Source organism: Culex quinquefasciatus, chromosome 1 (assembly GCF_015732765.1).
Source record: "Culex quinquefasciatus strain JHB chromosome 1, VPISU_Cqui_1.0_pri_paternal, whole genome shotgun sequence".
NCBI lineage: Eukaryota > Metazoa > Arthropoda > Insecta > Diptera > Culicidae > Culex > Culex quinquefasciatus.
In genome coordinates this window covers 67,754,097-67,777,568 of record NC_051861.1, presented here as the reverse complement: position 1 = coordinate 67,777,568, position 23,472 = coordinate 67,754,097, and the positions used below count along the sequence as shown (strand labels likewise).

The 23,472-nt window shown below is 36.6% G+C and overlaps 1 protein-coding gene across 2 annotated transcripts in view; it reads left to right on the top strand.

Moving 5' to 3' along the window:
* LOC6052646 (transmembrane protein 120 homolog) overlaps positions 1-22,412 on the top strand; it is an 80,380-nt gene extending 57,968 nt beyond the window's left edge. The window contains exons 1-6 of one of the 2 annotated variants that reach the window (XM_038249477.1): positions 5,830-5,870; positions 6,064-6,339; positions 6,398-6,473; positions 6,786-7,151; positions 21,464-21,616; positions 21,686-21,803. In XM_038249477.1, the coding sequence (XP_038105405.1) occupies positions 5,845-5,870; positions 6,064-6,339; positions 6,398-6,473; positions 6,786-7,151; positions 21,464-21,616; positions 21,686-21,748 (960 nt within the window). In that variant the 5' untranslated portion in view covers positions 5,830-5,844 and the 3' untranslated portion in view covers positions 21,749-21,803. Of the gene's footprint in view, positions 1-5,829; positions 5,871-6,063; positions 6,340-6,397; positions 6,474-6,785; positions 7,152-21,463; positions 21,617-21,685 lie in introns of those variants that run through there. The other variant, XM_038249476.1, reaches the window with a different exon arrangement.
* The last annotated feature ends 1,060 nt before the right edge of the window (positions 22,413-23,472 follow it).

Genomic DNA, 23,472 nt, shown 5'->3' with positions numbered 1-23,472 from the left:
TTTGGCAGCCGCGCGGCCAAGCTCATCAAAATGTTGTCCTTGAGATGATCTCCAGCAGGCCTTGGATTCAACGACAAGTTGAACAGCTCGATCGTGGTGAAGTTTATGTAGTAGTACTGCCCGGGTTCAGCGGCAGTCTATTTCATCCTCCACGCTGATGCACTTGGACTGCTCGAGATCGGAGAGTTGGGGTTCTGGGTGAGTCGCCGGTACAGGAACGGTAATCAACGGCGTCCTGTTTGTTTCGACACATCCGTGACTGGGTAGTCGTTGTAGAAATCATGTTGACCACCAAGTGGGCGGAAATGTTCAAATCCCAGTACAGATCGCGCGTGACGACGGAAATCTACACCGCTCCGAAATCGAACAGCTGCTCCACGATGTGATGATCCGACTCTGTCAAGCCTTCATGGATGTACGCAACGCCTTGCGAGAGTGTCTCCTTAAGCGTTCTATTCGCCATGCGATCCAGGAACGGCTTGTGTTCACCTTCTCGGCGTAGACGAACCAGTTCGGTTGGAGTTCGGCCGCGCAGTGCGTTAAAACATCAATCGCCGTGACTCACGGTCCGTGATGCGATCCAGCTTTCGCGACCTCGCAAACACCGGTTTGTGAGGACTGAACTTGGTTACGGCGTTGTACACCGGTTTGGACATGGCCGCAATCCTCGACGCGTTGTACGTAAAGTTGAAACGCTGTCGGACGACAGCGATGTCAACATGGCGATGATCCAGATCTTCCCCTGCTTCCAACGTCGCGACAAAGTGTTCCACTTGTCTGCCGTGGTCACGATAATTTGTCCCTTGGCGATCAGCTTCAAGTCCGTTCCGGTTTCCCCCGTCAGCTTGACCACCTTACATCCCGAGTTGTGGCCAAACTTCTGGTGCCAATCCATGGAGATCACCTCGGCCAGAGCGTTTCGCGAGACCACTCTGGAAATGAACAACCCGATCGTGCGGATTCTGCTGTAAATTCCGCAATCGTCATCTTTGCCCAACTCGGTCGACGCCCCAACAAATAATCCTTACTGTTATAAACTGCGTCGGTTTTTCTCCGGTAGAACCAGGTGGCGAAACGAAACCGTAAGTTGCGTCTCAGCGACAATCCACCGGTAGGAAAATGATGCGTAGGAAGTACAACGGTACAAACTCTCTGTGATGGGGGACACTGCGGGTGCGGGGTTTCGGGGGGCAGCCCACGGGCTGGGTAACCTTATCACCATTCGGGAGCGTTTCCGTGGGGGATGACCGATTTCAGCGTGGCGCAATTTTTGGGGCAATTAAACTGGGCTGGTAGATCTGAAACCAGCTTAGCACTAGGAGGCGAGTTCGAGGAGTGCACCTGCGTGGCGAGCACTAGCGAGGCCGGGTGATAGATTACCTTACGGGGAACGTCCAATCGGGGGAATTAAACACGCGGCAGAACTTGGGGAAAACGCGATTGTTCAACTTTCGAAAGCAACTCCGATTAAATTACTAACGAAATACTCCATGTCGACCGAGCAGGGCGTGGTCAGCTCGAACGCCCCCAACCCCCTCCCCCTCAGGAAGTAACCCTGCTCCTTATCCCAGGGCATCCCAGCAACAGCATGACGCGATCCAGCAGCCCGTGGACGAACTCGTAGCCAGCCGTTTTGTTGCAGTTGACGGCACAAACGCAACGCTCGTTCTTGGTCCCGACTTCGGCCTTGGAATCCGCCAGGACCATGTCGGACATTTCAAACAGCTTAAGGGGAAGGGGAATTTTGCGGTTCGCGGTCAGGGGTTTGAGCAGTCCGGGGATGAGCGTGGTTCGCACGACTTGAAATTAGGTTGGCGATGTGAATGGCCGGAATCTTCTCGATGTCCCGGTTCAGCTTGCCGGCGATGTCGTCCCGCGAGGACAGTGTAAAGGTCAGGCCGTCGGTGAATCCAGCTTGGGCCATTTTGTTCACGGAGTTGCTCGGTCAGTTTGTTCAGGGGGTATTGCCGGGCGATGTGCATTGTGGCCGGAAAAGTCTTCGGGATGCGGTTGTATGTCACACACGCGCCAGTCCCTCTAGGCACAGCAGATCGGTTGGTAGGAATATCGATCCGGTAAATCACATTCTCCGACGCATCCTTGGCCACCAACTCAAAGCACAGCTTCTGAAAATTTAATGAGAAAAAACAACAACAGCAGTATAAACATAAACAAATCCTACCGTACAGTACCACCATACGGCATTGAAATAAAAAATATGTTTTTCTGTTTTAAGGAAATATCACGATAATATGATAATAAAAAAATATTGCACTGTAGATATGTCAGTTCTGCAAACTTTTACATAGCTGATTTTAAAAATTGTTTGAAAAATAGAGAATTTGATTAAACTTACTTAAAACCAATGTAACTACTCCGTACGGTAACTGTTTACGCCACAGTGGTGCTATCTATTGGTTAAAATTTAGTTCATCAAATGTACCACCAGAGGGATGTAGCGTACAAAATATGCGAACCTGGCGGCAGTTTGGTGAAACACCCCGTCAGGTGTTCCATTAATTAATCTTGAGGCTGATTCCAGTGACTGCAAAAATGCAGGGATCAAGTCTCCTAAACGCACTTTTTAAACAATTGATTGTAAAAATAGTATGACGATAAATTTAACATCAAATGCGTAAGGGTTTTGAAGTTGATAAGTTTATCAAACAATTCATATACAAAAAATATTTTTTTGAATATTTTTTTAGTGTTTTTTATGCATATCAGAAAAAGAAAAAAAGATCTCTTGGAAGTTTTTTGCAGCTCGTTTTAGAAAAATGTGTGTAACTCAATCTAAACATTTTTTAATTTTTTTCTTTGTTTTCTATAATGAGTTTTAGTTAATTTCGCACAACTTTCTAGAACAAAGCTAATTATTTTACCCACATGCTGATGAGATACAGGCTTGGGATCAAGTGTCCCCGGGGATCAAGTCTCCCACTCTCCCCTACAGCTGCGGGAAAAAAAGCTAAACTGTTTTGACATCTGCACCAAATTCGCTTTTACAACACATTTGCAGCTGGTTTTGGACTTTATATTTCTGTTTTACAGCTGAGCCTCTACTGTTGTTGCTCCACCCTTGCAAAATGTCAAAAAATCTAAGAGTTGTTGTCCCTTTCCCTCTCTCGTCTCTGCTTCAACTTAATTCTGTTTTTGGATTGTTTTCTACTTTGTCGACTCAGCTGATTGAGAGGGGAAGTTGAATTATTTGCTTGAATTTGCGGGTGATGTCGATAGGGAGGGTCTGCATGTCTGTGATCGGTGCTGGTTTATTGAACTGTCACTCCGATAAGTTTTTCGCGTTTTTGCGTGTTTTTTTTTGATTTTTCGGGCGCGAGTGTGTTGTTAGAGAAAAGTTTGAAGTGTCTTTTTGCCTGGTTGCATGGAGTTTTGACCGTTTAGGCAGGATTATTTGTTAAATTCAGCATTGAATTGTTGGGCAGAGAAGGTCTTCTTCTTCTTAGTCCCTAAACAATCTTTTCACTTTGTCGGCAGCTATGTCGACTGTCAGGGGCTAACTTCAAGGCCGAGCGAGCAAGTCTATGATGGGTTGCTCAGTTGCTGTGGGGCAAAGTGTCAGCACGTGACGTTTATTTTAGGTAAACAAACTATCGACGAGTGCGATTTGAATTATTGTGAAAATAAATAAAAATAGGGGAACAGCATCTAATTCCAGCGTGCCTGTAATGTTGCCATATCAGCTCTTTGACATTCAATTACAGCTCATTAAAAGCGTTTTCAACTGAAATCGAGTGATAAATAGCTCAATAGGAAGTGAGCAAGCAAGTTTCTTCAAAAAGTTTTGCAAAATTTGTTGTTTAAATAGTGAAAATCAGCCAATTGGACGGAGTTAGGAGCGAGTGCTTAACCTGCCAAACATACGAGAATTTCCCCTACTTGAACGGAAGGAGTTTCACTAGAGAAGAAGTTTCGTTTAAATCGTGTAGGCCGTCGAAGGTAAATATTTTTTTCGCGAGTGTGGGGCAAAGTCGGCATCGGAAGGGTGCACTGGAAGCAATTTTTATTTGCTGTGTTGGGCTTCAGCGTTTACACTGCTCAAGTCGTGCGAAGGCGGAAGAGGCGAGCCTGTGTTTAAAGGAGCTTTCCAGTCCGAAGGCAGCGATAAATTACAAAAAAAGTTCCTTGACTGGATAACCGATTCAAAGTTGGTGAGCGAGAGATGGATGAAATTCACAACGGTAGGGACTAGAAGACCTGTGATTAGAGGTAAGTTTTTCTAGTTTTCAGAGTGATTTGGCGTTTTATTTATTTACCAAGGTTAGTCCAGTTTTTTCAGTTAATTTTATGTGTACACTTTATAATATTTGTTTTTTATACTTCAAATCTTTTTTTATTAATCAGTTCAATCTGGCTGAAATGTGTATGTTCTGTTTATTTATGTCTTTTCTTAATAATTATTCCAATATTATCTCATCAACAGAGAGCGAGTTGTGGCGCTATAACCATGGCAAATAGTGTCCAGGGCATTTGTGGAAATACTATGTCCCATCCTAGAGGGTCCCGTAGCACCAAAACTTCTTAGCATGGTGCTCCCAACGATAAATTGCCAAAACAAACAGGAACGTGAGCGGGGGATCCCCACGTTTCTTCCTCCCCTGTAGATTCAGAAATGTATTGCTGTTTGAACACTCGTGCTCAAACTCAATCCAATTCAACGAATCATCTTTACGGTAAACTTTACGCAGTTGGCCTGGCCGCTTTAACGTTTGTGTTGTTTCAATGCATTCTAATGCAATGGCGCACTGCAAATGTTGATAATGACAAGAAGATGCTAGGCGTCAATCAACCTAAGGCATTCTCCAGGATGCCCTCGAAAGACTGGCTGCGCTAGGGTTAGATTAGATTAGATTAGATTGAATTTGCGGGTGATGTCGATATGATGCTGGATGCTGCTGTTGTTCGATGAATCCTGAGCCCGTGTCCTCACGGCTATTTGAGGTATGGATTCCCAGGATGGTTTTCAGAGCTACATAAACAGTGCTGTTGCCTTGGCTGTTAAATGCATGGACTCTACTAAATATGGACATAATCCAGTCGACCATTTCACTAGGGATTTTCTCTATGCATTTTTAAAGACATTTCTCTGTAGATTCTGGATAATTCATTAAAATTTAAATACAATCATTTCACAGCCTCCATAACTGCTTAAGCCGTTTAATTTTACTTTTCCACCCCACCGACCCACCGCATCTCGGAGAGTTGGAGGACGTTCCTCGGGATGTTCCCTTCAATCGCCACTTTTAATCACTACTCTGGACAACCGGGAAATGCCCATGTTGAGTACACGAAGCCGGATGTTCCTGGTTTCACGAAATATGCATTAATGTGCCACTATTCCTCCGTATCCGTAAGTTAACGTCACCTGCTGGTGGCCACTGCAACGGTAGTAGAAGAACGCTAGTAGTTCTTTTATAATTATGAATTAAAAATAATAAAATTAAACTTACCAACATCATACCAACATGATTCAAACTTTTTTTCCAATCATTAAACAAAATTCTCAGCAGACTGCATTTTTCTCCTCGAACGATTTGTTTTGGTTTAATGGATGAGAGAGTAAGCAATATTTTTTATTTTGTTTGTTGATGCTCTCTCTTTCGCTCTTATATGGAACAAAATCGTATTGCCAGTTTGATGAAATATTTTGTTGCAGTGTTGCTAGTAGCAGCATCAAATCAGCACTATTCCGGCTATTACTAGAGCAGTTGTTTTAGAACTAATTTGCAATCGCCTTAGCTGTTTTATGACTGATAAGCTGGTGAATGCTGTTTAGCAGCTCATTTATGATTTCTTTTAGTGCTAGATGGTTACTTGGGATATCTCATGCCTTTGATTAAAAACGAAAAAATGTAAGTTCATTTGTTTTTAATTTATATTTCTAATTTCCACAAGCTATACAACGAAAACTACGAGCAACACTCACTTAAAAACATGTTACTGGCCAAAAACCTCATATACGTGAGGTTTTTGGTCAGTAACATGCATTATAAGCATAATATTCTAAATCAAAGTATGAACAATATTTATTATTTTTAATTTCAGGTATGTTAAAACCAAAAAGAGTACACCAGAAGAATCGGAGAAATTGGCTGAACTGAACAAAAATATTTTAAAACGGAAAGCTCAATTGCATGAAATCGAACAAGGACTGCCCCAGAAAAACAGCCTCTATCTAAACATAATTCTTGGTGATGTGAATGTCTCTATCCTAAATAGAAGTGACAAAGTGCGCTACAAAGATGACTACGAAAAATTTAAACTTATTCTAAATGTGATAGGTTTATTGCTATCATTTTTAAACATTGTTATTAACTATCGGTTAGTATGAACACAATATTTGTAAAGCTACATAACACATTCTTATTTATTGGTTTAGAGCGTTGGAACTGGCCTTCATATTTTTGCTGGTATGGTACTACTGTACACTGACAATCAGGGAATCTATCTTGAAGGTAATTGTATTTTTTCATCATACAGTTCATAAGCTTCATAAAAGTTGTCATATTGTCACCTTCTATTGGAATTTTTCTTAAAAAAAAAAGTACAAGTGCCGAGCAAATCTTATCCAAACTAATTCTGTACAATGCTGCTCGTCTCCAGTCTAATTTTCAAAGACATTCCACAGAAGGCGATTCTTGGGATCTTTAACCTAATGCTTTCAAATGACTCGTCATGAAGGGCAAATTTGATATACAACGTTAAGATTAATGGCATAGAAAAATTGTGAGATTTCTTGTGCAATATATTTTTATTTAAAATTACAGGTGAACGGATCAAGAATCAAAGGATGGTGGAGATTACATCACTTTATTTCTACTGCAAGTGCCGGAGTTCTACTAATCTGGCCACAAGGGGAACCTTGGCAACTTTTCCGGACTCAGTTCATGTACTTTAACGTTTACATAAGTTTAGTACAGTACATGCAGTTCGGCTACCAGAAAGGAGTGTTGTACAGATTGAAAGCACTTGGCGAGAGACATGATATGGACATTACAATTGAAGGCTTCCATTCATGGATGTGGCGCGGATTGAGCTTTCTTATTCCATTCCTCTTCATCGGATACATTTTCCAGGCATACAATGCTTGGACATTATACAAACTAACTGAACATCCAGATGCAACCTGGCAGGTAACATCTACCTATACAGCAATTCCCCTAAACCAAAAAAAAAGGTCTCCGATAGGGATAAAAAAATTTGTGGGGGTTCCTGGGCCAAAATAATTAGTCCCGTATTTTTTTTTTTTTTTACATCGTGTTAGGGTGGTCAAAAAATGGAAACTTTCGTCATTTTTCGCAAAAAACACATTTCCCAAAAAATCATATCTCCGCACCATTTCATCCGATTTTAGCTGTCTTAGACACAAAAGAAAGGTGATGAGTTTGGCTATTTGGGAAAAATAGTAAGAAGTTTCTAAAATCTAGCTTAACATTTAAAAAAATCGTATGAAAAATTAAACAGAATGGACCATGGGGGCAGAATGGGCCAACCTTGGTTTTGGGCTGTAGAATGTATTAAGACCAACTGTAAGGCAAGGGTCTTATAAAGGACGTCAAATAACATCACCACACCGAAAACGACGTTTGAATTCATTGTATTTTTCGAATTAAAAGCAAAAATGTAAATTTATTGACAAAACCACGCAAATGTTGTTTATTTCGAGGTTCTTAAATAATCTTTCTCGAAAGTTAGATTGTTTGGATAAGTTTGTTCAATGTTTATAATGTTACCAGGAGCTATTACGAAGGTAATCAAAAACCAATGTGGATTAGGGTGCCCAGAAAAATGACCCCTGCTCCACAAGCGAAAAAGGGTTTTTTGGATTATTTTAAGCATCTGTGTAAATTTTGAGCGAAATTGGATGAGATTAACCCATTGATACCCGAGCCTAAAGTCGGCGAAAAAAATGTTTTTCATACAAAAATGTCTTTTTTAAAGCGCTAATAACTTTTCAGGATCGAGTTTTACAGCTTTGGTGTGTTCTACAAAGTTGTAGAGCATTAAATTTTCAATAAGAATCTCACTTTTGGAAATATTTGGATGGAAGTAGCGCCCCATGCAGACCAAACCGTAAGAATCTTGGGTTTTCCATACATTTTTTCGATTTTTCCCATACAAACTTCACCTCCGAGTATCAATGGGTAAATGATGACCGATTTTGCTCATATTTGGCCCAGAGTCCTAAAATAGGTCAAGGAAAAATATTCAGCTTGTGGAGCGAGGTTTTGAAAAAAAGTCCCATATTCTGGGCACCCTAATGTGGATCAATCGGACCGCGCACTGGTCTTACAATCCAGAGGTCGCCGGTTCGAATCCCGAGGCAGACGCAATAAAAATCTAAGTGTAAGTAATAGGTATTCGGTGCCCTCTCCCCGTGCCATACCTTCACACTTAGGAGACCCGGGAGGCGGAGTCTTGTCGCAAAAAGAACGATACACGCCTGTGGATCCGTTGACGAAACCGCAAAAGGTTTAAGAGGATTATAAGGTGTTACGTCGATTCCGTTTTTTCAATCAAAAACCAACGGAACCTTCATATCATTTGGAGGCTTGGTGGTGGGAGTGTTAAATTAAAATCCACTTGGGGGCAGAATACCATACCATACCAATCAGCTTAGAACATGTTGCTCGGTTCTGGGCTGCAGCTCGCCAGTCTCCTAGGTTGCAGATCTTTCTTAGGTCCGCCTCTATCTGATTTCCCCATCGTGCACGCTGTGCTCCTGCTCTTCGGCCTGAGCCGCCATCCGGTCGCGCGCGGTCAAAAAGCGTCCTGACAGGATGGTCTTCGTCCATCCTCGCGACATGTCCGGCCCACCTGTGCCTCCCGATTCTCGCCAGGGTGATAATTGTCGGTTCTCCCAGCAGCGCGTGCAGTTCGTGGTTCATGCGCCTTCACCACTCGTTCTGAGCTCAGTGTCTTGCGAACCTTCGAGGTGAACGGACACTAGAGCTGCGGTATTTGTTACTACCTAAGCTCAGAGTTATTTCAAAACAAAATTCACAGTCTTTTTAAAGACTACCTGAGTTATTTTCCAAAATTCTAAACAGTCTTTTCAAGACTAACACCACCTGAAATTTTGTTGTATTTTACAAACGAAGCCATCATTTTAAGAGAACTTTGCTTGCAAAATGCGTCAAAACAAAGGTAAACGCAAATCTTCTGAAGATTTGGTCGTTACGTCGGTGAAGCGTTTGAACGCTAAACCGGCTAACGGAAACAGAAAAAGAAAACAGCCTCTTCTGAGGTCTGATTCTGAATGTGAGGTCAATCCTCCAATTCCATTGACAAACAGTTTCGGTGTTTTATCCGAAACTGTGGACAAGGATCCTTCTCCTCGTACTGAGCCTTCTGCCGTCGAGAAACGAGTAAAGGCTCCGCAAATTGTAGTGACTTCCGTCTCCGATTTGGCCAGCTTTCGAACGCAACTGAAGAATTGCAAGGAAACTTGCAATTTGAAGGTTTCGTTCCAGCTTGGTCGAAGAGGAGAATGTCGCTTGTTGACGGAGTCTTTACAAGATCACCAAACTTTTGTTGGTTATTTGAAAACCACAAACACAATTTCTACACGTATGAGACCAAGAATGCTCGTCCATTCAAGGCGGTCCTGAAAGGTCTCTCCAACGACTTGTCGGTGGATGAGATCAAAAACGAACTTAAGGTGTTGCTTGGCTTTGCCCCATCCCAAGTAATACCAATGAAGAAAAAATCAAACGGGAATATTTCTCGCTTTGGTTTGACTTCACAATTTTATCTGATTCATTTCAACAGAAATGAAATCAACAATTTGAAACTTTTGGACAAAGTACAGTTTTTGTTCCATGTACGGGTAAAGTGGGAGCATTTTAAGAAACATGGCGGTAATGGCCAGAATCTGACCCAGTGCCGGCGTTGCCAGGCATTCGGTCACGGTACTGATCATTGTGCCATGGTTCCAAAATGCATGATTTGCGGGGATTCTTCTCACGATAAGGACAATTGTCCCGTGAAAGTAGTCATCCACTTTAAATGTGCAAATTGTGGTGGAAATCACAAATCAAATTTTTGGGATTGCCCCATCAGAAAAAAGGTTTTGGATTCTCGTGCTAAGCATCAGCCGAAATCCAAACCGAAATTTTCTCAAAGTCAGGTTGTACCTGCATCTTTAAATCAAACGTTCGTGCTGTCTCACTCAAACAATGCTAGAAATACCCCTACCGTGGAAAAGTTAGGTAACACTAATGGTATTTCTTATGCCAACATCGTTTCGGGTTCGGGTTCATCCACGAATTTTAAATCCTCTACCAATCTTCCTGAAATTGGGTACCTCAAATCTCATTTGAAAATGTTTCTGCTGGCAACGCTTTGGGATCTTCTGATCTCGGCGATGTTACGTTTGAAAAAATGACTTTTTTGCAAAACTCACTGTTTGGTTTGATTCAAACAATGAGTAATGCTACATCCATGATGGAAGCTATCCAGATTGGATTTAAATTTGCGAATGATGTTGTTCTTACCCTGAAGATTAATCATGGATCTAAGTAATTCCATCAATATTATGAATTTTAATGCTCGCTCTTTAAAAGCGAAAGAAAATGAATTTTTCAACTTTTTACGAGTTCATGACGTGCATGTTGCTGTTATAACCGAAACATTTTTAAAAACTGGCACTTATTTGAAAAGTGATCCAGATTATAAAGTTATAACCAATAACAGAATGAATCGAAATGGCGGTGGAGTTGCAATAGTTATCCACCGTAGTATGACTTATAGCACGTTACGTGACTTTAAGTTAAAAGTTATTGAAAGTTTGGGCATTAAACTTGAAACTTCTTTTGGGAAAATTATGATTGCAGCTGCATATTTGCCTTTCCAATGCACTGGGGAAAATAAAAATTATTTCAAAGGGGATTTGAATAAACTTACTCGGCATAGATCTCGATTTTTGATCATCGGTGATTTTAATGCCAAACACCAATCTTGGAATAATTCAAAAGTAAATTCCAATGGTAAAATTCTATTCAGAGATTGCACTTCTGGTCTTTATTCGGTATTATACCCGAATGGGCCAACTTGCTTTTCTTCTGTTAGGAATCCATCAACAATTGATTTGGTTTTGACAAATCAAAGTCAGTATTGTGGTCCTTTAGTGACTCATGCTGATTTTGATTCTGATCACCTTCCAGTAACATTTTCACTTTCTCATGAAGCAGTTACCAGACCCAATAGTTCTGTGTTTAATTACCACAAAGCTAATTGGGACAGGTATCAGCATCATATTGAGAATAATTTAAATCATGATTTTGTTTTAGAAACCAAAGCTGATATTGATTCAGCCTTGGAATCTTTAACTAATGCAATTTTGGATGCTAGGAATATTGCTATTCCTAAAGTCCAAGTCAAATTTGATTCTCCCATTATTGATGACGATCTTCAGCTTCTGATTCGTCTGAAAAATGTTCGCCGAAGACAGTATCAACGTTCTCGTGATCCTGCACTGAAGCGAATTCAATAAGATTTGCAAAAGGATTCCACAGATTCACTCTCCTGCGAAATGAAAAGTTTGCAAGAGATGTCGAACAAATTAAACCTTATTCCAAACCTTTTTGGAAACTTTCAAAGGTTCTTAAGAAACCTCAAAAACCAATCCCTTCTTTAAAAGATGGTGATAATATTCTTTTAACAAATGGGGAGAAAGCTCAAAAACTTGCTCAGCAGTTTGCAAATGCTCATAATTTCAACTTAAATGTTTTGAGTCCTATTGAAGATCAAATTTCAATAGAATTTCAGAATATTGTTGAACAAGAGTTTTCATCAGATGATGTTTTTAATACGGATCTGAATGAAATAAAATCTATTATCAAAATATTTTAAAATATGAAAGCCCCTGGTGAGGATGGCATTTTTTACATTTTAATTACAAAATTACCTGAAGCAACTTTAAGTAGCTTGGTCAAAATTTTCAACAAATGTTTTGATTTGGCATATTTTCCCAGTAGTTGGAAAAATGCCAAAGTAATTCCGATTTTGAAACCGGATAAAAATCCTGCTGAAGCATCAAGCTATCGGCCCATTAGTTTGCTTTCATCTATTAGTAAATTATTCGAAAGAATAATTCTTAATAGAATGATGACGCACATTAATGAAAATTCAATTTTCGCTGATGAGCAGTTTGGATTTCGCCTTGGGAATTCAACTACTCATCAGTTGTTGAGAGTTTCAAATTTGATTCTAAGCAACAAATCTGAGGGCTATTCTACTGGTGCTGCTCTTCTAGACATAGAAAAGGCATTTGACAGTGTTTGGCATAAAGGATTGATTGCGAAATTGAAAAGGTTTAATTTTCCGATTTATATCGTGAAAATTATTCAAAATTATTTGACAGATCGTACTCTGCAGGTATGTTATTAGAACAGCAAATCTGATCAGCTACCTGTACGTACCGGCGTCCCTCAAGGAAGCATTTTGGGTCCAATTTTATACAATATTTTTACTTCTGACTTGCCTGATTTGCCCCCAGGATGTCAGAAATCACTTTTTTGCTGATGATACAAGCATCTCCGCCAAAGGTAGAAGCCTTCATGTCATCACAAGAAGATTACAAAAAAGCTTGGATATTTTTAATTCTTATTTGAAAGAATGGAAAATTACTCCAAATGCTGCAAAAACTCAACTTATTATTTTCCCTCACAAACCAAGGGCTGATTTTCTTAAACCAAAAAGTCATCACATTATAAAGATGAATGAGGTAAATTTAAAGTGGGAGGATCAAGTGAAATATCTTGGACTTGCTTTTGACAAAAACCTTACTTACAAGGATCACATTGAAAGTATCCAGGTTAAATGTAACAAATATATTAAATGTTTGTATCCACTTATAAACAGGAATTCTAGACTTTGTCTCAAGAATAAACTGTTAATTTATAAACAAATTTTCAGACCTGCCATGCTTTATGCTGTGCCGATCTGGACAAGCTGTTGCTTAACCAGGAAGAAAAAACTTCAGAGGATTCAGAACAAAATTCTGAAAATGATTCTGAAACTTCCTCCCTGGTTCAGCACCAGTGAACTTCATCAATTAGCCGAAGTTGACACTTTGGATGTTATGTCCAATAAGATAATTGGATGTTATGTCCAATAAGATAATTGATGCATTTCGACAAAAATCATTGCAGTCTTCAGCTGCATTAATCCGCTCTTTATATAGTTTATAAGTTAGTTTTAAGGTATCCCTTTTCCCTTTTATACATGTAGGACCTCCTACATTTGAAATCACTGAATAGCGAAAGCTACAATATTTCATGAATAAATAAAAGTTGCTAGTATTTAAAATTGAGGTGAAAAGTCATCAATTGTGATTGGACACTCAATAATATTTTAACTGAATGAATGTACATGGAAGAAAAAAAAACGGAATAAATATAAATAAAAAATAAATGGCGTCAATAGAGAGTGAAACGAGTACGTACTCGTTCTGAGCTGTACGGACTCCACCGTAGATCGTTCGCAGCACCTTCCGTTCGAAAACTCCAAGGGCTCGTTCGTCCTCTTACCGCAGCGTCCAGGTCTCTTGGCCTTAGAGGACAACCTGTCTAATCAGTGTCTTGTACAGGGTAAGCTTCGTGGCGCGTTACACTCGATCAGATGTCAAGGTTTTCCGTAATCCAAAGAAGGCGCGGATCTCTAAGCTGGTGTCGTTGTCGGCCGTTACCAGCGATCCCAAGTACACGAATTCGCTCACCTCCTCCAGCACATCGCCACCCTGTTTGAAAAATGTCGCACGTCGTACGAGTTGTCGCACGGTTGCGATTTTACCGTTTTGATATCGATTGGTCGAAAGGACGACAAACGGACGACAAACACTCGACATGCTCGACATGGTTTTTTCAATCGATTTACCTTCAATTCGACGTCGATTATCGTCGACGCAAACAGTTTGACAGTTCTCTTCTGTTGATCTTGTTCGGACTTGATTGCAACCGAGTCGAACCAGTTGTTGTTGCTTTTAGGCTTTTGGAGGATTTTGGACAGTTAATAGGTAAGTTGTTTACTAGGTTCAATTACTTTTCTGCCGGAAAGTTCCGGCCGGAGTGGGCGAGCGACCGAATCAAAGTGTCTTTTGTTCCAGATTTCGGTCTTCGTGGCGGAGGAGGAGGAGGACGGGAAATATGGTTTACTCGGCGGGCCATTCCGGAAGACGGGACGGGAAGGAACCAGTTTGCGATCGTGGAAGCGGTTGGTGTTTGGTGTTTGGTGTTTTACCGTCCGCGGGAGGTTGCGACGCATACCTAATGGAACTGGTGAGTCATGTTTTAGAAACGATGGAGGTGTGCTGGAAGTGCGATTGGACAATCGAAATTAAAAATAGGATGAATGGAACATAACAAATTCTCAACTTTTCAATCCAATAATTCCAAACTGAAAATAAAAAATCAAAAATACTAAAATTTTTAAAAACTTAAACGCTGAAATTGTAAAGTTGTAAAATTCTAGCATTTCAGAACATAAAAATGTAAGAATTCGAAAATTCTAAATTTATTTAATTTCTTGATATTATGCAAATTGTTAGTATTCTTTTCCTAAATTCTAAATTTTTTTTTTCAAATTCTCAAAGTCTTCAAATATTTTTGAAAAAATTTGAAATTCAAAAATAAGAAAAAAAATTAATTGACAAAAACTTAAACACTAAAATTCCTTAATTCTTAAGTACTAAAATTCTTCAATTTATAAATACAAAAAATCTAACATTATAAAGTTCTTAAATTCCCAAAACGTTGGACGCACGAAATGGAATTTTGAATTCTAATATTCTAAAAATTATGAGTTTTAAAATTCCAAAATTGTAAATTCTAAAATTGAAATAATTTATATTTTTGAATTCTTAAATTTCAAAGATTATTATTTTTTAATTCTACGCATTTGAAAACTTAATAAGTTTCTTAAAATTTTAAAAATAAAAAAAAATGATTTTTTGATCTTATTTTTTTTTTAAATTTTCAATAAATTAAAAGTACTTTAACAAACTAAAATTAAAAAAATTATTACAAAATTTAAAAAAAATACAAATTCAAGTTTTGTTTTAAGTTTTAAAATTGTTTTTTTTTATATTGAAAAGTTTTAAAAATTCAGAAAAAAAAATTCGACAAATTCTTAAATTTTTAAATAGTAAAAAAAATCTATTAACTTTTGAAAATTTTCAAGGATTTTACAAGGTCAAAATTTTAAAAAATATCACGAATTGAAATAAATGATTTTGGTATTGAGGCACCTTAAAATTCAAAAATTTTATAATTCAGTAAATTTTCATTTTTAAAAATTTCGAATTTCGGAACTTAAAATTTTTAAATTTTAAGAATTTCAGAATTATAGAATTTTAGAATTTTAGAATTTTAGAATTTTAGAATTTTAGAATTTTAGAATTTCAGAATTTTAGAATTTTAGAATTTTAGAATTTTGAATTTTTGAATTTTTGAATTTTGAATTTTGAATTTTGAATTTTAATTTTGAATTTTGAATTTTTGAATTTTGAATTTTGAATTTTTGAATTTTGAATTTTGAATTTTGAATTTTGAATTTTGAATTTTGAATTTTTGAATTTTTGAATTTTGAATTTTTGAATTTTGAATTTTGAATTTTTGAATTTTTGAATTTTGAATTTTGAATTTTTGAATTTTGAATTTTGAATTTTTGAATTTTGAATTTTGAATTTTGAATTTTGAATTTTTGAACTATTGAATTTTGAATTTTGAATTTTAATTTTAGAATTTTAGAATTTTGAATTTTTGAATTTTTGAATTTTGAATTTTTGAATTTTTGAATTTTGAATTTTGAATTTTGAATTTTTGAATTTTGAATTTTGAATTTTTGATTTTTGAATTTTGAATTTTGAATTTTGAATTTTTGAATTTTGAATTTTGAATTTTGAATTTTTGAATTTTGAATTTTGAATTTTGAATTTTGAATTTTGAATTTTGAATTTTGAATTTTTGAATTTTGAATTTTGAATTTTTGAATTTTGAATTTTGAATTTTGAATTTTGAATTTTGAATTTTTAATTTTGAATTTTGAATTTTGAATTTTGAATTTTGAATTTTGAATTTTGAATTTTAGAATTTTAGAATTTTAAATTTTAGAATTTTAAATTTTAGAATTTTAGAATTTTAAATTTTAAATTTTAAATTTTAAATTTAGAATTTTAGAATTTTAGAATTTTAGAATTTTAGAATTTTAGAATTTTAGAATTTTAGAATTTTAGAATTTTAAATTAGAATTTTAGAATTTTAGAATTTTAGAATTTTAGAATTTTAAATTTTAAATTTTAGAATTTTAGAATTTTAAATTTTAAATTTTAGAATTTTAGAATTTAGAATTTAGAATTTTAGAATTTTAGAATTTTAGAATTTTAAATTTTAGAATTTTAGAATTTTAGAATTTTAGAATTTTAGAATTTTAGAATTTTAAATTTTAAATTTTAAATTTTAGATTTTAATTTTAAATTTTAGATTTTAGAATTTTAGAATTTAGAATTTTAAATTTTAAATTTTAAATTTTAAGAATTTAAATTTTAGAATTTTAAATTTTAGAATTTTAAATTTTAAATTTTAGAATTTTAGAATTTTAAATTTTAGAATTTTAAATTTTAGAATTTTAGAATTTTAGAATTTTAGAATTTTAAATTTTAGAATTTTAAATTTTAGAATTTTAGAATTTTAGAATTTTAAATTTTAGAATTTTAGAATTTTAAATTTTAGAATTTTAGAATTTTAAATTTTAGAATTTTAGAATTTTAAATTTTAGAATTTTAGAATTTAGAATTTTAGAATTTTAGAATTTTAGAATTTTAGAATTTTAGAATTTTAAATTTTAGAATTTTAGAATTTAGAATTTTAAATTTTAGAATTTTAAATTTTAAATTTTAGAATTTTAAATTTTAGAATTTTAAATTTTAGAATTTTATTTTAGAATTTTAAATTTTAGAATTTTAGAATTTTAGAATTTTAAATTTTAAATTTAAATTTTAGAATTTTAGAATTTAGAATTTTAGAATTTTAGAATTTTAGAATTTTAGAATTTTAGAATTTTAGAATTTTAGAATTTTAGAATTTTAGAATTTTAGAATTTTAGAATTTTAGAATTTTAGAATTTTAGAATTTTAGAATTTTAGAATTTTAGAATTTTAGAATTTTAGAATTTTAGAATTTTAGAATTTTAGAATTTTAGAATTTTAGAATTTTTTAGCATTCTTAAATCAGGTACAATTTTCAAATAATAATATTCTCGGATTTCAAAACTAATTGCAATAATTTTAAATTTAAATCTATCATCTATCTAGACATCTATTATTTATAATTATTTTTAAATGTTTAAATTTTGAAAGTTCACAACATATTTGAAATTTTATTGAATTGAAATTTTTATAATTATTATTATTATTGAAATCTGAATTTAATTTATAAATTCTTGCCGATTGTTGATTGATGATATATTTTTTTCAGGCAACAAACATATTCCAATCTGAATCTGCCGGAAACCGGAATGCGTTCCCGTGTGGTCTCTCGTGGCTTCCGTAGAATCCACGGAAGCAGCCCGTTTTTTCGTACTCGTACTCCACAAAACCCACGTTTCCTCGTACTCCGGTAAACATCAATCCGTCGGAGATCCAAGATCGTCGCCAAGGCGTCGCATCCGAGTTTTGATCAGCTCGTCGAGGAACACGACCAAGATGCTGCCACGGCCGCCTCAGAAGAACACCAACACCCAAGCCGGAAGCTGCGGTCAAGGCAAATCCAGAAGGAAGCCAAGTTGGGGAAGAATCGGCGATCCACAAGTGAAATTAAGTGTACAATAAATATTTTTGTGAAATTTTGACAGCTGGAATAAAAAAATCAATAAAACAAAACAACAGTTTTTCAACTGCAACATAACCCAAAAATCTGAAATGACAGCACACGACAATAGCACGACATTCTAAATAACAAAACCGTGCGACGTCGGTCGAATGTCGTACGACAATGTCGTACAATTTCGATTATCGATCGCACGACAAATACGACATTTTGGTGCAAAAACGTTTGACATTCGTGCGATAGTCGCGCGACATTCTCGTGCGACGTCGTACGATTGCACGGATGACAAACGACGGACGTCCGACGGACTTTTCAGTCAGGGCATCCACAGCTAAAGGGGTGAGTCTTGGGGGTTAACGTCCTTTGAGCCCTCCCTTTCATGTACTTTGTTTTCGTCGTATTCATGGCCAATCCAATTCGTCTTGCTTGCGTCTTTAAGGCGGTGTAAACCCCTTTCACCGTCTCAAAGTCTCTCGCTATAATGTCAATGTCGTCCGCATAAGGAAGAAGTTGGACTGTCCTGTTTCAAATCGTGCCTCTCGTGTCTATACCCGCTCTTCACACAACTCCTCAAGTCCGATGTTGAACAGCGCATTGGATAAGCCGTCACCTTGTCGTAACCCTTGGTGCGATTGGAAGGGGTCCGCTATCCCGAGCAGGGGTAAATAACACGGGAATACCAAATTTTGGTATTACTTGAGCAAATAACAGCGACCAAAATGTGCCCTTGGTTGCCCAGTAATAGATGGTAAAATACCATGAAATCATACCAAAGTCTTGTACACTCAAACCCCGATGGTTTGACACCAACTGTTGTCAAACGAACGGGGTCACTTTTGTTTGACACTTTTTACACGGAGTTCACACAAACTACCAAACGCTTGTTTTGATAGTGTGCGTGAGCGCCGTGTAAAGTGACAGTTCGTCACTTTTTAGTTTGACTTTGACCAACTAACGGGGTACAAACTAAAAAGTGTCAAACGAAAAAGTGACCAACCACCGGGGTTGAGTGTATGTGGAAGGGCACAACAATACCAAACCATGTTATTGTCCGTTTCTCTCGAAGGAACACGCCGCGCGGCATTTCAGAATGTGCCGCAGACACTGTTGCCAGCGATTTTCTGCACTTTTGGTGCAATAAAAAACATTCCCGGCAACAATGCCATGCAATTCGAAGAAGAAGATCAACAAAAATAAAACGCACAGTATGGGATTTGACAGCGCGCATTTGCCGAAAGTGCGGCGCGTCGTTTCGAGGCTGGTATGCCGCGTGTCTTTTCGGGAATACGCGCAATATTCCAAGGGTAAAATAATACCTCAAAATAGAACCATTTCAATACCAATTTGAGGTCTTCTGGATTTTTGAACATTGCTTGAATACCAAAAATTGGTATTGCCATGGTTTTAATTTTAGGTATTCCCGCGCCCTTGGAAAATCATATTTTGGTATTCCTGTGGTCTTCCACATACATGATTTTGGTATGACTTGATGGTATTTTACCATCTATAACTGGGCAACTAAGGGCACATTTTGGTCGCTGGCATTTGCACAAGTAATACTAAAATTTGGTATTTTCATGCCATTTTTTAGTGCAGCAGTTGCAGTTAGTGAAAAAACGGAAATGATTCATATGCAACAGCCAAATCTACTCACCTGATGATTCCATGTTGTTCTTAGTGATATTCTTCACCACACCGAATCCATTTGTCACTGATGAACGGCCTGTGCATGAAGTTCTTGAATATTCTGAAAAATAACAAGATTGAAAAATAAGTGTTATTAAAATAAAACTGGATTGAAATTCACCAAAATTCAATAATCTTTCGATTGACTCGTTTTTCAAAGTATTTGGTTTTTTTTCAAGTCATTTTAGCGCAAAATTTATTATCTTGTCCAAATTGGTAAAAAAATCCCATAGTTTCAGAGAAAATTGATGAAACCTTTCAATACCAAAATAATACCAAAATGTGCCATCCTGACTTAGAAAATTTTCCACAATTTCAAGTCATTTCTGTAGGGGGTATATCAAAAATGTTTAAAATCAAGTTTGAAATTTCCGATTTTCAATGAAAGCGTTCGCTTTGAGACATCATTTTAGCGCAAAATTAATTATTTTGTCAAAATTGGTCAAAATTTTCCCATAGTTTCAGAGGAATTTGATTAAACACTGTAATACCAAAAGAATACCAATATGTGGTGTTTGACCATTGACAAATTCTGCAATTTTGCAATATCAAAACAATACCTTAAATTGGTATGTTACCACATTTTGCTCTTGCATAATCCTCAAGACAAATTTTAAAGGGTCCAGGAATACCAAAATTTGGTATTGATACCAGAGAAAGGTATTATTACGCATTTCCCTTGTTATTTACCCATGCTCGGGATATGATTGTTTTCGGCTCCGCCGCTCTGGTACATGGTGAGCTCCAAAGCAGCGTCCTCCCACATCTTCGCTCCTTTCCAGCACATCTCCTGCAGTGCTACAACATCGAAGTTGCGGGGTTTGAGCTCGTTCAACAGAGCGTACTCATACCCATCGAAACGTAGCGATCTGCAGTTCCATGTTCCGAGTTTCCAATCGGTGTCCTTTTCATGCCTAGGTCTATGCCGTTTGTTCCGGATCCTTATTCCTTCTTGATTGTTCGTAATGATATGATTTTCGGTATGCAGCCGGATTGGGGCTGTGATACCTAGTCTCGGGGTGGGGCTTCCACCTTGAAGCTACCCAGACCCAGCTTTCTCACGAGGCCTAACGGCATAGCTACACCCTCCGAAGAGGATGGAGCCCCCCTTCCCTGTCAGCATACTACCATAGTTCCCACCGGGGTTGGTTACCCGATCTCTCCAATGATTACTAGTATCCCGGCTAGCGCCGCGGGGAGGCCAGGGTATCGGAGTTACTGGACAAGAGGCTAATGGACCGCTTGGTGGGTCTATTTTATTCCTGCGGTACTCGAAGTACCTATGGTACGCCATGTCCAGTCATTCGCCAACCCAGAATGGACCACCCTTTTCCTGCCTTATGAAAACATTCAAAGTTATGAAATTTTGGTAAAATAGATTATGTCGCTTCTGGTAGGTTCACAAATCACGTTTAATGCAACATTGGTTGATTTTTTAGTTGTTCTGATGCTTATTTGTAAAAATAGTGTCATATTTCAACATATTAACACTATTTTATTTATTTTTTGTTTTGGTAAGTTACTATTTTCATAAAAGTTTTGTGAAATTTTCCGAGGAATCCGATAAAAATATTTTTGGTCCAGACACGGTCAAAACACCATTTTAAGTTTTCATAAGTTTTCTTTTTTAACTGTTAAGCTAGATTTTTGAAACTTCTTACTATTTGTCCCAAAAAGCCAAACTCATCACCTTTCTTTTGCATCTAAGACAGCTAAAGTCGGATGTAATGGCGCGGTGATATTTTTTTTGAAAAAAGTTGTTTTTGCGAAAAATGACGAAAATTGCTATTTTTTAACCACCCTAGGATCTTAGAACTTTTTTTTCGGTTTGGGTTTGTTCAAATATTATGTCCAGAGATTTTCAGGATTTCAAACAGAGATTTTCAGGATTTTTTCCGTTCTACAACTGTTAAATTTTTTTCTTGCCTTTGCAGATTGCAGTTTTAAGCATACTGTTCCTTATTTTATTCGTTGGAAACACAACAACAACTATGCTTGTGATCCCACAAAAACTACGTGGACGAATAAAGGAGCGATATCGTCTAATGAGTTTGTCATGGGCCATGAAAGCTCGTCAGCATAACAAAGTAAGGATTTATCAGCATCATTATTATGTTTTTCAAATTTTTAAACTAACATTTCAACCATAATTTCAGGACGACAAAACTGAGAAAAAAGACGGAGTGGAATACGATAAGGAGTGTAATAAGGACAAATAAAAGCTGTAATTTACTCGAGTGAAGTGAAAATGAAACGAAAAGTCAAATATTTTTACATTATTTCTTTAGCGGGTGTTTGTTAACATATGGAAATATTATCTGGCGATTGGCATTCATAAGCTAGACGACATGCGACATCTAGTGTTGAGTAGCAGAACAGAGCGAAGGATGTCGATTGAAATTTTTGCCCTTTGAGGTTATGTATTCGAATTTTGTTTTGTTAAATTTCAGCGTTCAAAACAACTTTTGAGCAAAAATTCGAGCTTATACTTTGTTATTTTTGATGCTCTATCATTTTAAACAATTTTTTTTCCAAAATCTTTTTTATTGCTTTAATTTATAAAGGGGAAAAGTTTACACTCATACTACTTGAATTTTTTCTCAGAAGATGTTCTAAGAGCTGTAAATTCAAGTTTAAGTTTGCATTCCTATATAACCGAACAGCGAAAATTTGAATCGTCATTCTTCGATGCTTTGCGCCATCTGTCGGAATTATGAAGCTTTTAATCGCGAATTAATAATTATGTTTAGTTCCTACTCAAGCAAAGCTAAAGCTTTTTAATAAAGGGAGGATGAATTTGAAAAAAAATCTAAGTTCATGGTTTTCATATAACTCGTGAGAGAATAGGATTGAGTCAGCAATAAATAAAAGATTCAAAAGGAATTGCTCTGTTTTTTATTTTCGCTCGACAAAATCTTTTTTTTAAGGTTTCTGACATTTCGAGAAAAATACATTTAGTGACCTTAAGAAAACTTAACAAAAACCATCTTGTTTTGAATTCGTGGATTTATATTAGAGTTTCCAAAAAAGTTTAAAAACGAAGCGTAGATATAGTCAGGGCTGCGGAGTCGGGACTTGTTTCAAAGACTCCGACTCCGGCTTTGAAATTAGCCGACTCCGGCTCCGGCTTTCAGCTCGAAACTTAACGGCCTACAAACTCTAGCCGACTCCGACTCCGACTCCAGCTTTCAACAAATGGTTAACTCCGACTCGTTTCAAAAGTTAGTAACAATTATTTTGAAAACATTGATAAATAGGATAATTTAACCTGATTGCATATTTAGATGCGCAAACAATACTTCAGTGCTACCTTGGTTGCCAAAAATAATATAATTTATAAAGAGTTTTAATATTTTAAATTTTACAATATTAGGTAATTTTAAATCTGGGAAACGTAAACTTTCAAAAGAGAAAGTGGTACTTTGCAGTCTGGCTACTTCTGTTTGCAAGACTGTCTAAGCAGCAGTTACTCGTGAACAACTAACAAACCGGTGTGCTACCCGAGCAGGGGTAAATAACACGGGAATACCAAATTTTGGTATTACTTGGGCAAATAACAGCGACCAAAATGTGCCCTTGGTTGCCCAGTAATAGATGGTAAAATACCATGAAATCATACCAAAAGCTTGTATGTGGAAGGGCACAACAATACCATACCATGTTATTCCAAAGGTAAAATAATACCACAAAATAAAATCATTTCAATACCAAGTTGAGGTCTTCTGGATTTTTGAACATTGCTTGAATACCAAAACTTGGTATTGTCATGGTTTTAATTTTAGGTATTCCTGCCCTTGGAAAATCATATTTTGGTATTCCTGTGGTCTTCCACAAACATGATATTGGTTTGATTTCATGGTATTTTATCATCTATTACTGGGCAACCAAGAGCACATTTTGGTCGCTGTTATTTGCACAAGTAATACCAAAATTTGCTATTTTC